The sequence below is a fragment of the Podarcis liolepis genome, assembly GCF_965112155.1.
Source record: "Podarcis liolepis genome assembly, chromosome: 11".
NCBI classification, from domain to species: domain Eukaryota; kingdom Metazoa; phylum Chordata; class Lepidosauria; order Squamata; family Lacertidae; genus Podarcis; species Podarcis liolepis.
Window position 1 is genome coordinate 3,698,625 of NC_139565.1, and position 15,989 is coordinate 3,714,613.

General features: G+C 39.7%; 1 protein-coding gene across 10 annotated transcripts in view; it reads right to left on the bottom strand.

The window, feature by feature from the left end:
- The window catches only part of PRUNE2 (prune homolog 2 with BCH domain), a 145,726-nt gene that overhangs the window by 80,119 nt on the left and 49,618 nt on the right, over positions 1–15,989 (bottom strand). For all 10 annotated transcript variants that reach the window (XR_014516916.1, XR_014516917.1, XM_083464720.1 and 7 more), the window contains exon 6: positions 14,418–14,512. Coding sequence is in view for 8 of the 10 variants with exons in the window: in XM_083464720.1 (XP_083320846.1) it covers positions 14,418–14,512 (95 nt within the window). In the remaining 2 variants the exon portion in view is untranslated. The remainder of the gene's footprint in view (positions 1–14,417; positions 14,513–15,989) is intronic.

Here is a 15,989-nt window from a genome sequence, read left to right on the forward strand (position 1 = left end):
GACCAGGTCTAAATCCCCACTGAGCCATGAAGCTTATTGGATGATCTTAGGGTTAGTCCCTAATTCTTAGCCTAACCTACCTTTGTAAAGATATAGGAGAGAAACATGTACATCACTCTGAGCTCCTTAGAGAAAGGGTGGGATAAAAGAATATGAACAAACATAAATGAACTTTCAATGGATAAAAGAATTAAATAAAGCATTGGCAAGTAAGCATATATCAATGTGTCCAAACTGTGAAAAGCAGATGTTTCTATGGCAGAATGCATGTTCAACTGCCATGCCCACTCATACTTCCTATATCCTCCCCTTTCTTGCTCAAGAGTGGCATTGCTAATCTTGTCCATAATGGCCACCATTGCTTCTTATGCCAGCTGAGCACAGCAATCACAAAAATGATTGTAAAGCAAAAATGCTAGCCTTGAGTACCATAGACATAGTCCATTTTTTTATATACCTTGTTTCTACAAATGCATCTTTCCGCAACTTGTACAATGGTAATGCCAATACATGGGTGGAAAAAAATCACTGAGACAGCATGGCTAGATACAGAATTTAAATTACTCTGACACACAGACAGCATGCAATAGACTGAAAACACTGTGTGTGTGTGTGTGTGTGTGTGTGTGTGTGTGTTACTACGCTGATACCCACACTGGACAACTGGACGACTGACTTGACATGTTGGCACACAAAGCTTTCTACCATGATTGGTGACAATGCAGTGATGAGAATGCCATTTGTATTCAGCCTTACCTCTTTTTTTCCTATTTCAAGATAGACCACAAATCAGGGGTGCAATTCTTTCCCATGCCTTCTTTTGATTTAAGCCATTGTAGCTATTACCACAATGTATTTAGGAATTACTGTACACTGCAATCCTAAACATGGAAATCCTATTGATTTGTATGGTGCTAGCTCCCAAATAAATGGGAACTGGATTGCAGCCTTAATCTCTCTCTTTTTTAAAAAAAAGGCAACGTGTATTCTGTTCTTGAAAATTAGAGCACACAAAGAATATGTCTGATTCTAGTCTTGGTTACTTCATTGATAATGGTGCTGAATGTAAATAACAGAATTTACACTGGTATGATAAGAACTAAAAGAGCTCCTGTAACCTTCTGCAACTTTGTGCATATTAGAGTTGCACGCACTGCTTTAATATTTTCTGGGCTACACTAAAATTTAATTTGGGATGTCAGGATTTCTTTACTCTCCATAAAATAATGGAGACACAATCAAATATTTCATCAGGGAATTCAAACCACTGTCCCAGATCTTCATAAATACTGTATTGTCTAAAATGACTTATCTCAGTTGCAACTTGGGCTCAGATTTATTGTACAGTTCATCAACTTCTCAGCATGCTGGATAATGAATGTTTCATTTACATTGCTAATTGACAAGCCATGGTTCCTTCAACCTTTAACCCTTAAGATGTATCACAGTATCACCATATGTCAATATAATTGCGTTTAACTTTGCAGATTTAAAGAACAGGACAAAACAAAAGCTTTAGTAGCTGCACATGAATATAGTTACATAGAAGACCATCAAAAGGAAAATAATAAATGTAGATGTGGACTTAGACAATGGCAAAATCAGCAATCTAAGAAATCTAAGAAAAATATTCTCATGTTCTCTCTTAGTGTGTCAATACAATTTCGAAAAAAAAATCTTAAACTAGGATATTCTCATGCAAACTGTATTATATGGAGTAAAATCACTTCCTCGTGCTTACTGGAGGCATAGTCTCAGTCAAATATTATAATATACACATTACAGGGAAAATTGTTGCATGCTTAAAATTTGTGTCCTTGAGAGCAGCAAGAGGTTGTAATATCGTATCACAGAAGATGATGTATCAAAGATCAGGTGGTGCCCAGCAATTGCCCCTCACATGCCAGTAATGGTTAGAAATCCTTTGGGCCTATGCCTTCAAGTTTATTCCATAAACCAGTAGTTTCTCAGACCTATCTATGTGTAGACGGAAGAGTATGAGAATGGTTATCTTAAGATAAGGCTTCAGATGGCACTTGGAGTAACAAATCCTTGGATGTTATCCATGCTGACTTACTGCCAAGTATTAGTATTTCACTCTGGTGAGAAACTAATGTGTCACTTGAACACAAGCTGTGGTTTATGTAACCCCAACAGTTATTTTGGTGGGAATGGACCCCAGAGATAAATAAGCCACATCAGATGTGCAGGCTTGACCACAGAAAGTGCTACATGTTGGCCACAGTTCCACGTCCATCTTCAGGGGTCATGCTTGTTACTGAAAGAGTTCCCAAAGAACAAGGGAGCATAAGATAAGGCTTTGTAGCTTTTTTTGAGCTATTTAATAAAATATTTAGCCTTCACCCCATTTGTGAGTTCATTGTTTTCTGAATCTTTTTTTAAAAAATCATTTCTCCTTTGGCAATATAGAGGTGCACCTAGGGCCACTTTTGCCACTAATAAAGTGTTTGGCAGATCTGAACATCCAGAGGTGTGTATAAGACTTCAATCTCTATCATATATGCTGATATAGATGTCGTGTGTACCATGTACTACAGGACCTAGACAAAAAGATCATGAGTGTCCCAAGATGTTTTAAGGACCTCCTACCTTTCAAATTAAAAACTTTTATGGTGGAAGTATCTTAATGAACATGAGGAAGTTCAATTCCTTTCTAGAATTGACGGCTACTTTGGCCAATAGCAATGAGAAGGTCAATGTGTGCACAGCATATAAACAGAATAAAAAAGATGGCCTTACAGACTGATGAAATTAAAACAAAAAAAGAAGAGTAATAACTGTTAATTCATGAACTTGCTTTGGCTACTAATAGGAATGCCAGAAATTAAAATTTTCATGTTTCAAGTAAAAATATTAAATTAACTGCAAGATGACAACGAGCTATCAATTCTAGGATAAACTCCCCAAGGAGAGGGAAAGTCACTATACTAAATTCAATGGTGGAGCAGTCTTCTCCCTCGGGAGGTTGTGGACTCTCCTTCCCTGGAGGTTTTTAAGCAGAGGTTGGATCGGCATCTGTCATGGTGCTTTAGCTGAGATTTCTGCATTGCAGGGGGCGGACTAGATGACCTTTGAGTCCCTTCCAACTCTACAATTCTATGAAACCAGGATCAATTTTCCCCCACCTTTTTTTCCTTCCTTCAGAGCACCAGAACTAGGTACAACTAGAAGGAGGATTTCAAAGATAGTGGCCTATTGGTAATGGCATAAAATCTGAGGCACAACGGCTTGATTTTGTTTGTACAGAAATATGTACTCAAGAGGAGCAAATAACTTGTTTCCCTCTACTTTGAATGCACATCATTCCTTGAATCATCACAAAGCTTCTGCACCATTCTCCAGGTAATACTGACACCATTCACCTTGGTCTGAATGACTCTCTGACTGTATCATATAACCATTACATTTATGCCCTGTTGTCATATGTATGTTGCTTATTGCAGCAAATCTTCAAATTATTTCTGCATGTGTTAAAGAGCCCAACAGAGAGACATTTCATATCCATGTCAATGTAACAATTTCCTATAGAGGCAGCTGTGACCTATTATGTGGTGCAAGATTAAGTGATTACCATATATCATCACCTTACATTGAGTTTTGCGACATTTAAGGTCACTTTTAGCCAATCCATATCTTTAGCAGAGATTCCTACATTGCAGAGGATTGAACTAGATGACCCTCGGGGTCTCTCCCAATTCTACAATTCTATGATTCTAAGGAACAAATCTTTATTGGAGATCAGGGGCACATTACAGCCATGCAGAAGCACTAATGGAGGATGTAAAGCAGAGCAGGGGAGGAATGCAGGCAAAGGAAAGTCCTGATGGTTGCACAGAGATACCTGGATGTCCACATTCGACTCCTAAGCACAAGGGTCCCCAATCCTAATCTAGCTCAATATGATCTGTCTATTGACCACCAGCATCTCTCAGTGCTACCTGAGGTCCTTAACTGGAGATGATGAGGAGGCAGCATAAAAATGGATGCAAAGCATCCATTTCGACTAAACATTCGGAAAAACTTTCTGACAGTAAAAGCTGTTCAACCATGGAACGGTCTCCCTCAAGAGGTTGTGGACTCTCCTTTTTGGGAGGATTTTAAGCAGAGGTTGGATGGCCATCTGTCATGGATGCTTTAGCTGAGTTTCCTGCATTGCAGGGGGTTGGACTAGACAACCATTGAGTCCCTTCCAACTCTAAGATTCTATTATTCTAAGCCTATGGCTGTCAGCATTAGGGAAGCAACATAGCTCTGTGGTAAGCATCTTCCTGTCATATAGGAGGTCCCAGTTTCAGTCCCTGGTATTCTCCAAGTAGGATCCAATGGCAATGGATCCAAACTACAAGAAAGAAGATTCCACCTAAACATTAGGAAGAACTTCCTGACAGTAAGAGCTGTTCGACAGTGGAATTTGCTGCCAAGGAGTGTGGTGGAGTCTCCTTCTTTGGAGGTCTTTAAGCAGAGGCTTGACAACCATATGTCAGGAGTGCTCTAATGGTGTTTCCTGCTTGGCAGGGGGTTGGACTCGATGGCCCTTGTGGTCTCTTCCAACTCTAGGATTCTATGATTCTAGGTTTGGGAATGTCCCACCTGAAAGCTGGAGAACTGCTTTCAGTCAATGTGGACAATACTGAGCTAGATAGACCAACAGACTGACCAGTTAGAGTGTGGTGCTGATGATGCCGAGGTCGCAGGTTTGATCCCCATACGGGACAGATGCATATTCCTGTACTGCAGGGGTTTGGATCCTTGTGCTTCCTTCCAACTCTACAATTCTATGACTCTATGATTCAATATAAGACAGATTCCTATGTTCCTAGCACTGCAGTATCTCAAGAAGGTGGTGACTACTTAATGTAGAGATAACCGCGATACCTTACACAGCAGTGGGGGAAATGCTTCAGTCTGCAGCAGAATATCTCAGTTCTTAATACTTTCAAAATAGTTGATCAGTGGAAACATTTCAGATTTTTCATCAGAATTTGCGTAAGGCAGATATACTGGTTTCCCCTCTATTGGCAAGTAGACAAATTGCTTTTGTATTCTCAGCCACAGTTGAGCAGCCTTACTCTAGCAGCTGACAAACACAAATTTGTGTTGCTGCAGCTAAAGAAACACCCTATGACATGAAAGTTGTGCAGAAGCTTTTGGGGCAGTAAAACATGCCAGACTACAAGTAATTGAGAGCAGTATAGCACGTGTGTAGCACAGGGGTGGGGAATATCAAGCCTGTGGGCCAAATTTAAGTCTTCCAGACCTCCTTTTCTGTGGGCTGTAACCAAGCAAGAGCCAGCTACCCTACACTTGACACCCTATAAGATGTCAAGTGTGGGACACAGCTAGACCACAAGGGCCTTGCAGGCACCACCAATGTATCAGTGGATCCAGTACCCCACTCCTGGTGGAGTGGATCGAGTATTACTTTGTTACCCAAGAGGCAGAAGTAGCTTCAATCCATAGATAGAGCTGAAAAAGACTTGTCTCAAACCCTGAATAGCTGCTGTCAGTCAGTGCTGAAAATGGTGAACGTGTGTTTTTTTAAGGAAGCCTCCCTGTTTTCCTCACCCTCCAAAAGCCAATGTAAGCTGCATCAGAGCTCTGAGGGATGCTAATTAGTGCTAATATATGTGTGCTGGGCACTGAGCTAGATCCCTGAACCAGTCCCAAGGAAATAAGATTCTCAGTGGATTGAGGTATAAACATTTTAAGCTATTTTCTCCCCCAAAATTCTGATTCCAAGCACTGAACTCAGGGTCAACAGCAATGCACAGCAGCAAGAGGCAACATGAAGCTAGTCGCTACAGGGAGCAATTTAAAGTGACTTTCTCTTGGCAGCTGTTTGTGCATATTGGCCTGAAGATACTAAGATTACCAGCAACCTTAAACCACCTCAAGTGAACCAATATTGTTTTCCCCTGGCCACCCAATAGGTATCTGAAATGAGGAAGCCATCTCCCCAGAACCCATCACTGAGAAATGAGTACTCTGAAACTTCTTGATTTACATTCAAAGGGAGCTGTTTTTGCTTGAGAGGAACAGAAAGATATGAAAAGCTTTTAACAACATACATCAAACTGTGCATTTGATGATATGAGTTAGATATATGCATATTTCAGTTGTCCATTTCCAGCTGCTTTTGTGGCATCAAACTTTTTTATGTTAACAGATCACATTATTATCACATTTAGAGAAGAGTAATGGCATAGGGTGTTGATACATCATTGGCAGCACAGAGTGCTATTTGAAAACATGCTTGTTCTTTGCATTTCTAATAGTGGGCCAGAGATACACTTGGGTTTTAGCATTAAGTTATTGCTTGCTAATAATAAAATGATTTAGCCCAAGAAATGAGCATAGGCTTCATAGAAAATAACTCATACCTTGAAAATTCTTAAAGCAGTCCTCTCTCAGTGGACTAGAATGAACCAATATGGGACCAGGAAAGATGTGGGAAAGATACATGAGAGACTCAACATTCTTTTTTTTTTTCCATTTTAAATTTTTTATTGATATTCCCTTATATATACATTATATCCGTATTTGGTACATCTCATACATTTGGACTTCCTTCAACGTCCTTGACATTCATTCGTATTTGTTTCTTTGTAACACATTCCAATCGTTCATACTGCCATTCATACCACCCTTCATCCATTATTTCCAATAAGCAATACTTATTAGTGCTTTACAGTGCCTCTTTAAATCCCACTAGCGTTGTATTTACTAAACATTTGTTCTCCAGATAATCCACAAATTTTCCCCAGTCATCAATAAACTTTTGATCCTTAATATATCTGATTTTCCCTGTTAATTTGTCTAACTCCGCATATTCCGTCAATTTTAATCTCCACTCTGCTATCGTTGGGCCTTCTTCCTGCTTCCACTTCTGCGCTACCACAATTCTAGCTGCTGTTACCGCGTACTGGAAGATTTTACAATCCTTTCTTTTAATATCTTTTCCCACCATGCCTAATAAAAAAGCTTCGGGCTTCTTTACAAAGGTATAACTTAATATCTTTTTCATTTCATTATAAACTTCATCCCAGAAGCTTTTAACTTTCCCGCATTCCCACCATAAATGATAGAACGTCCCTTCTTTCTGTCTGCATTTCCAGCATTTGTTATCTGTTTTGTACATCTTAGCTAGTTTTACGGGTGTCATATACCATCTATATAACATCTTTAACATATTTTCCCTTAGTAACACACATGCTGTAAATTTTATATTCACTCTCCACAATTTTTCCCAGTTCTCTAGTTGAATGTCGTAGCCGAAGTCCTTTGCCCACTGAATCATCACCGTTTTAACTTTCGCATCTTTCATGTTCCATTCTAACAGTATTTTGTACATATTTGACAGATTTTTCCGATCATTATTTATTATCTCTCTCTGAAATATTGATACCTTTTCTTCATAGCCCCTCTCTTTCACCTCTTTTTTAAATACTTCATTTATCTGGAAGTAGCTCAGCCAGTCGTATGTATATATTTTTACCTGATCGTATGGTTTTACCTTCCACTTCCCTCCTTCCTTCATTACCATTTCTTCATACCTACCCCATTTTTTTCCCATATTAACTTTATTTACACTTATCAGCTCCACTGGGGACAGCCAGTGTGGGGTTTTTGGTTCTAGTATGTTCTTATATCTATTCCAGACTTCTATCAAAGGTCCCTTAAAAATATGGCTGCAGAATCCCTTATGCACTCTTATTTTGTCCCTCCACAAGTACGCATGCCACCCAAATTTATTCTTATACCCTTCCAGATCTAATAGCTCTGTGTCCTCCAACTTTATCCACTCTTTTATCCAGTAAAGGCATGCGGCCTCGTAGTACAGTCTCATGTCTGGTAAGGCGAAGCCCCCTCTTTCTGTAATATCTGTTAATACCTTAAACTTAATTCTGGGCTTCTTTCCTTCCCAGACATATCTAGAAATCGCCTTTTGCCATTCTTTAAAGTTTTTTGTGCCTTTTATTATGGGAATCGTTTGAAATAAAAATAACATTTTGGGTAGTACCATCATTTTGACCATAGATATTCTTCCCCAGAATGATAGTTTCAACCTGGCCCAGACCTCCAGATTTTTCTTAATTCCGTTCCACACCGGGATGTAATTATTTTGATATAGATCAATATTTTTGTTGGTGAGCCAAAGTCCTAAGTATTTTACCTTTTTAACTACTTCGATTTCTGTTTGTTGCTGTAATAGTTCTATCTTGTCTTGATCCAAATTTTTAACGATCATTTTTGTCTTACTCTTGTTCAGTTTGAATCCTGCTAACTTCCCGAATTCCTCCATCTCCTCCAAAATTCCCTTTATGCTATCTATAGGTTCTTCCACCGTTAAGACCACATCATCAGCATATGCTTTAACTTTGTATTCATTTGAACCTAATGTTATTCCCTTAATTTGTTTATTTTGCCTTATTGCATTTAGTAAGACCTCCAAGACGACTATGAAGAGCAGCGGCGAAAGCGGACAACCCTGCCTTGTCCCTTTAGATATTTTTATATCTTCCGTTATAACATTATTTATTATCAGCTTCGCCTTCTGTTCTGTATAAATTGCCTTTATACCGTTCCAGAATTCTTGACCCACTTCCATAGTTTCCAAATTTCTCAACATGAAATCCCAAGCCACGTTATCGAAGGCTTTCTCCGCGTCTACAAAAATTAGGCTAGCTGGTTTGTCATATCTATCCGATAAATATTCTATTATATTAATTATACTTCTTGTATTATTTTTTATTTGCCTTCCCGGTAGGAAGCCCACTTGGTCTTTGTGAATTATCTTTATTAATATCTTTTTTAACCTTTTTGCTAAGATTCCGGCGAAGATCTTATAATCTGTATTTAATAAAGAGATGGGTCTATAATTTTTTACTTGAGTTGGATCTGCGTCTTGTTTTGGAATTATTGTGATGAATGCCTCCTTCCAAGTACTTGGAATCTCTTTTTCCTTTAGGGTATTATTCATCACATCCACTAACGGAGTCATCAATATATCTTTCATTTCTTTGTAATAACTCGATGTAAACCCATCTGGGCCCGGGGCTTTCCCTCTTTTCAATTCCTTTATCACTTCTTCTACCTCTTCTCTGGAAATGGGGGCATTTAACCTTTCTTTTTGCTCTGTCGAGATCTTCCTCACCATTTTCCCTTTTAAGTATCTTTCTATTTTTCTATTGTTATTTCTGTCCTTATTCCTATATAGTTGCTCGTAGAAATCCACAAATCCTCTTCTAATTCCTTTTGGATCAGTTATCTCTTCTCCGTTTATTTGTATTTTATTAATTATATTTTGTTCCTTTCTCCTTTTGACTTGCCATGCAAGCCATTTTCCTGACTTATTGGCGAATTCGAAATTTTTCTGTCTTAATCTTTTAATATTCCACTCAACCTCCTTATTTATTAACATTGCAAATTGGGTTTGGAGGGACTTTATTTCCTGCAATATCCTTTCATTGTTTGGTTTTTTAGTTAATTTTTGTTCGTAATCCATGATCTGTCTCAAAATCTCCTTAGTTCTTTTTTCTTTATTATTTCTTTTCCATACATTTTGTTGAATAAACAGGCCCCTCATTACTGCCTTACTCGCGTCCCATACCACACTTATTTTTACCCCTTTGTCTAAGAGAGACTCAACATTCAAATAAATATATATATGGTTATATTCAATGAAATTGTCTTCTTTGTACAAGGACTACCGCTTGTACAACAGAACTTCCCCTCCCCCTTTTGTCCCCACTTGCCTCCTACGTCCCAAATCTGTTCCAGCGGGTTGGGGAAAACCCAGAACAGATTGGATGAGGTGCATGGAGGAAGAGTGGGCAGGGAAGCTCCATTGTGCAAGCAGAACTCCTTGTGTGAATGGAATGACTTGTAGGATATGACCTATAAACTCAATTTTCCATGTGCCTATCTTTACAAAGCTGAGAATGGTCACTGGGCATGGAATACTGGTGGATTGTTGTGAGTAAAGGTGTGTGCAGGAGGTGTCGCTGTTTCTGCCTGCAGCAGGAAACGTGAGAGGGAGGAGTGAGAAGCAAAGAAGGGGAAGGGCCACAAGCAGCTGGGTTTTAAAAATGGTCACAGTTTCTTACACGCAGGGAGGCACACAGAGTATCTGACAGCCTGCCTGCTGACAGAAGAGCCCCAACCTATATGCAAGCAACCTGGGGCTTTGAGGCAGCAGAAGACAACCTATGGCCACCTTGTGTTATGCCAATCAACAGATTGGCTTATGAGTCCAGGCCCCACAAAATCCTTTACGTTGACTTTCTGTGGTGACGTATGTGGTGATGGTCCACCCCCCAAGTGCCAGAATCAGTTGTGTGACCAATAACACTGTGAAGAACAAGACACATTTTTTGGTAAAGGGAAGGCAAAGGCCCCAGGTCTCAGCAGTCAAGCAACAAAACATAAAAATTCTTCCTGGCCCTGTCCACAAGGATCCACAGCAAACCATACTGTGTACAGACCGAACAGTTATCATACTGGTTGGGAGAAAGGGAAGGCAGTAAGAACACTGAGCCCAGCTCAGACTACCTCCCTTACAATCTGCCCTGGCCACCCCCACCCCCAACTAATCCATACTGAAGCAACCAACCAAAGAGCGTCAGCACAGCAAGTTAATTCATCCTTACCCTTACCAGTGCCAGGACACAATGGTGGCCCTGTCAAGGGGCAGAAACATGACTTCCTTTCCCTACGTATAATAGGTCAAGAAGTTAATGTAACAAAATGGAATAGAGGTTGGTTACCTTTGCTTCAAGAAATATTATTGTATGAAGAATTGTACATACAGTACCATGGTCATAATGCAAATATTAGAGCAGCTTTAGACATGAGCCTGGATACAAGGCTGCCACCCAAAATGGCAGCTCTAAATCAAGGCTTCTCCCCTTTCCCCATGACAACAACAGTGCAATTCCATACATGGCTGCTCTGAAGTAAAACACATTAAGTTCAAGGGGGGCTTAGTATTCCAAGGCAAATGGGTACAGATTGCAGCCTTAGTTAAGAAATACCCATATACACTTGAATGAATATTATAGGGTGGAATTCCACACTAGGCTATATCAGCTTGCCCAGCTGATACCCCACCTCCCATGTGCTCTTTTGGAGATTCAAATTTGAACTTAAACATTTCAAATCTGAATTTTGAATGTGAAATCCTAAATTTGGGTGCTTTAGACTTTTTGGAATATCTTAATTGCTTTGATTTTGGCAGAAATATGAAGTCTCAAAATCTGCCAACTTAAATAACACTGCATGCCAACTATCAAATATCGTCAAATAATGAAATAAACGATTTCAAGGTGTTCAACATAGATACCGTATTCAATGGATAGTTGAAAATTATTCAAATATTTAAAAAACTCTACAGGATAACTGAGAATTCTGAGAAGTAAATTCATTTCATCTTAGACAACAGAGTCTAACCCTTATCCACAGTCATAAATGTATATGGTTATAATGAAGCAGGATGCTGTATTACTCAGTTGCTTCAATCTGAACCCATCTTTTTATCTTTTACTTTTTAGTAATTACTTGTAATGGAAGCAGATAATTAAGAAATGTTCAAGTTCAAGCATCAGAAACCAGCACCACAAAATTTGTTGAACCTGAACAGATATGTTATTGTTATTTCAGACATGAGTTTTAATATTTCCTAGGGTATCAACAGTATCATAACTATCCTCCAAAGTAATCCACTTTATTGCTTAAACTTGTGAGGAGAGGGTATTCAGTAATGGATCTTTGGCTGCCCCATTTGTTCTTAGAAGGTGATTACTTAACTAGGAATATATCTGAGAAGATGAACTCACGGCATACTTCCTGCTGTACAATAGCTACATCATGAAGTCACCTACAGGCAAAGATTATCTGATGCTTTAAAAAGTATGATTTGTTTATGTGTGCAATGTTTTCAACATCTAAAAATATGATATATTTTCTTTTATAAAGAACGCAATTAAAATAATATATAAATATATACACACTGCAAATGTAGTAAAGATAACAAATTCATTTAAGCCCATTTAGGCACATTAGTAACACACCATGTGGCAGAAAGACTAGGACTACAAGAAGACCCCTTGGCGCTTTATTTTATATTAAATCCCTAATGGCCTCTCCTTATCTTTGCAAAAATATGCACACAAGTCCAGACTATGCAACCATTGAAGTGAATGGTTATTTATTTGCTAAACAAGAGCCCTATGTTTAATGTTCCTTAGACATAAGGTACCCTGCCAAAGTCTCATTCCTACAGCTCCATACATCATTTATTTTACCCTAACTCCTCAGAAAAGGCACGGGGGGGGGGGGAGAGAGCTCACAAGTTAGTCAGAATTTTGTTTCAAATGCCATTACTAAAAGATTAAACAGCAGCATATTTACTTGGTTTGCTGGCGTCAAATACAAATTTCTATAATCAGCCTGAATGCCATCTCTAAAATGCCATGTGAAAGTTTGTACAATAGAAGCAACATTTAAAATCATGTAATCCAAAGTTACACAAGGGGAAGCATATGTGAGTCTCCAAATTATGGTAACGGCGGAGTGCTGGGCAGTATACCTAGCACTACCTAAGGTAAAAAGTAAAGGCAAAGGACCCCTGGACAGTTAAGTCCAGTCAAAGGCCACTATGGGGTGCAGTGCTCATCTTGCTTTTCAGGCCAAGGGAGCAGGCGTTTGTCCACAGACAACTTTCCGGGTCATGTGGCCAGCAAGACTAAACTACTTCTGGCACAACGGGACACCGTGACAAGTGCCAGAGCGCACAGAAACACTGTTTACCTTCCCGTAGCAGTGGTACCTATTTATCTACTTGCACTTTGATGTGCTTTTGAACTGCTAGGTTGGCAGGAGTAGGGACTGAGCAACGGGAGCTCACCCCGTCACGGGGATTCGAACCGCCGACCTTCTGATTGGCAAGTCCTAGGCTCTGTGGTTTAACCCAGAGCGCCACCCGCATCCCTATAAGGGGGTTAGGAGTCTCCTAACAACTCTCAGCACCCTTACCAAACTGCAGCTCCCAGAATTCTTTGGGAGAAGCTATGACGGTTTAAAGTGGTATCACTGCTTTAAATGTATAGCATAAATGTGGTTTTAGAATACAAGAATACCTATAACCCTTGATTAGTATGCATCCTTACACTAAATGGGTTTCTTAATGTTAGATGAGTGGAAGCTGGAAGTAAATAATACAAATTACAATATTTTTCAGTAACCCACAGGTTTGTTCCTCAGTTTATTTGAATGGAGCTTACATAGGAAATGAATTGATATTGACACAATTTATAAAAGAGTACTTGTGTGTTATTCTCTATGGATATAATCCAGATCAATGTGTCGTTTATATCTATGCCTTGGCCCAAAGTTAAATGTAAGAGCTACTTGATGCAATAAAAATTAGGTAGGGGTAACTCTCTCCGGATTGGGCCCTTGTCTACTGCAGCCACATATATCCTCATGTTTGGAAAGAATACTGGCCAGAATGCACCTGCTTATATTATGTCACATACTCCCTGCAAAATAAATCAGAGATGCTACACATCACAACAGGTGTTTGCAGGTCTAGAGGCCATCTCTATGTCAGAAAAATGTCATATGTGAAGCATTTATTAGTGGCCTCTGTGCCAAGGAAATCTAAATACATACTACAATAAGATAAAGGGTAACAAGTGGATGGATGATTGATGCAAGTGCAAAAAGCTATCATTATGTTCACCAACACACACAAACAAGGCATGCACACACAGTTGCCAGTAAATAGGTCTGAGTGACTTTTTAAAACAAAAAACCAAAACATGTAAATTGTAACCCACTGAGTAAATATTATTCATCTTCTTAAGAGAAAACCAATTCTACTCTAAAGTCACTTTGATAAAATAGTTGTCAATTATAAGGAAATCCCAATAGGGAACAAGCATATATATACTCTCAGGGTATAGTATAATGCAGGGCAAAAAAGGTAAAATGCAAGAGAAGAAATTGGCAGTCCCAGAGAGCAATATTTTGATATCACTTGGAGAAATCTCCCAGGAAAGGCAAACACCACAGCAAAGCTAATCTCAATCTTCAGCTGTCACTTTCAAAAGCATTAACACTGCCAATTATACTGGCATTACCAGACCTATCTGACAAATTTTTGTTTTGTCAAGTTCAAATTTGTCACAAAGATGATGCCAGATCCAGTCAGAATGGCAGATACAAAACCTGCAGTCACATCCAGAATGCTTTGCAAGTTGTCTAATAACACATGATTTAAAATGCCTGGGAAAGAAATACGTCAATCACAGGAAGTGGCACACATCTCATGCAGTGCAGCAAACAACGCCGTGGGCAAAGCTAAACAATCCCATCACATTTCGCTTTCTCCTTACCTCCAAATTCATATACACAGTGCTAACAGCTACTTTTATTTCTCCATCTGACACCTCTTTTAGATCCTTGAGCAGGGCCTCCTCAATCCTTAGCCCTGTGGGACAGACAGGAAAATTATTCATACATACTAAGAATCAGCGAACTGGAATGTAACAAAGAACTTGACTTTGAGAAGAATACTGGATGTTTTTGAATACTGAATAATGGTTTTGTTTGTCATGCTAAGCAACCCAACAAATAACAATTCATTTCTACTATGTAAAAAGTAAATCTGCTCCTTTTTTGCCTTGAAGAAAAACTGTGATAATTCACTACGGGCTCAATATTTTGCTGTACAAGCACCATAAAAGAGCAATGCAAACCCTCTTACACTAGACTTGGAGGAATGGATTAGGTGGAAGTGTATTTCTACCCAGCTCTCTCCCAGCCCCAGGTAAGCCCTGTCTCCTCCCTCCTGCCGCCACCAAGGGAGGAAGCAGAACGCTTCAATACAGAGCATTCTGAGGGCTGGGCAGGGCTGAGCCAGCCAAGGAGCCACTCTCTCCCCAATATACTCTCTTCTTTACCATCACATGAAAGCATTGGTCCTGCCCACCCACCACTTCCCACTGCAGGTGCTTTGAGCAGCTGGACTGTGGATGCCTCAGTGGCCCTATCACTTTGCAAAGCCCAATAGCAAGGCGGTAGTTTGGATCGCGCTAAGAAACTGTGCCTGTTGGATCCACAGTGTCCAAATATCTACTATTTGACCTGTAAATATAATTGCCATGAATTCTATCTCACCCACCCGAATGCAGCCAAAACAGCAGCAGCCACACTCAAAAAGAAAAGCAGCACAGTCTCATGCTCCTTTGAGTAAACAGACTATTTTAAATGTTCAAAAACGAAATAAATTGTGTTCATGAAACGAGACCAGATGTAGAGCTGGGAGTCCTATATTTTATGCCAACTTTTGTTCATTCAGCCCAGACACTGCTATCCAGTTCTGAGGGCCTTTTGGTGGTGGCACCTCCCTGCAAGAAGTGAGATTACAGGGAGCCAGGCACAGGGCCTTCTCGGTAGCGGCGCCCGCCCTGTGGAACACCCTCCCATCAGATGTCAAAGAAATAAACAACTATCTGACTTTCAGAAGACATCTGAAGGCAGCCCAGTTTGGGGAAGTTTTTAATGTTTGATGTTTCATTGTGTTTTTAATATTCTGTTGGGAGCTGCCCAGAGTGGCCGGGGAAACCCAGCCAGATGGATGGGGTATAAATAAATTATTATTATTATTATTATTATTATTATTATTATTATTATTATTATTATTATTCAATCCCCCCAGCTCCATGCACAGCATACCAATGTTATGTTGGAGGGCCACACTTCTTCCATCTACTTCCTGTAAACCAGGGGAGAGGACCCTGGGGCCCTTCAGATGCCCCAGCCAGCATAGCCAATGGTCAGAGATGATGGAAATTCTAGCCCAACAATATCTGCAGGTGATAGCAGCCAATGGAGTGGCAGGGACAGGGCTGCACTGATGGCCTGACTTCCAAATGCTCCCACGTTGCTTCTGGTTATCACATGAC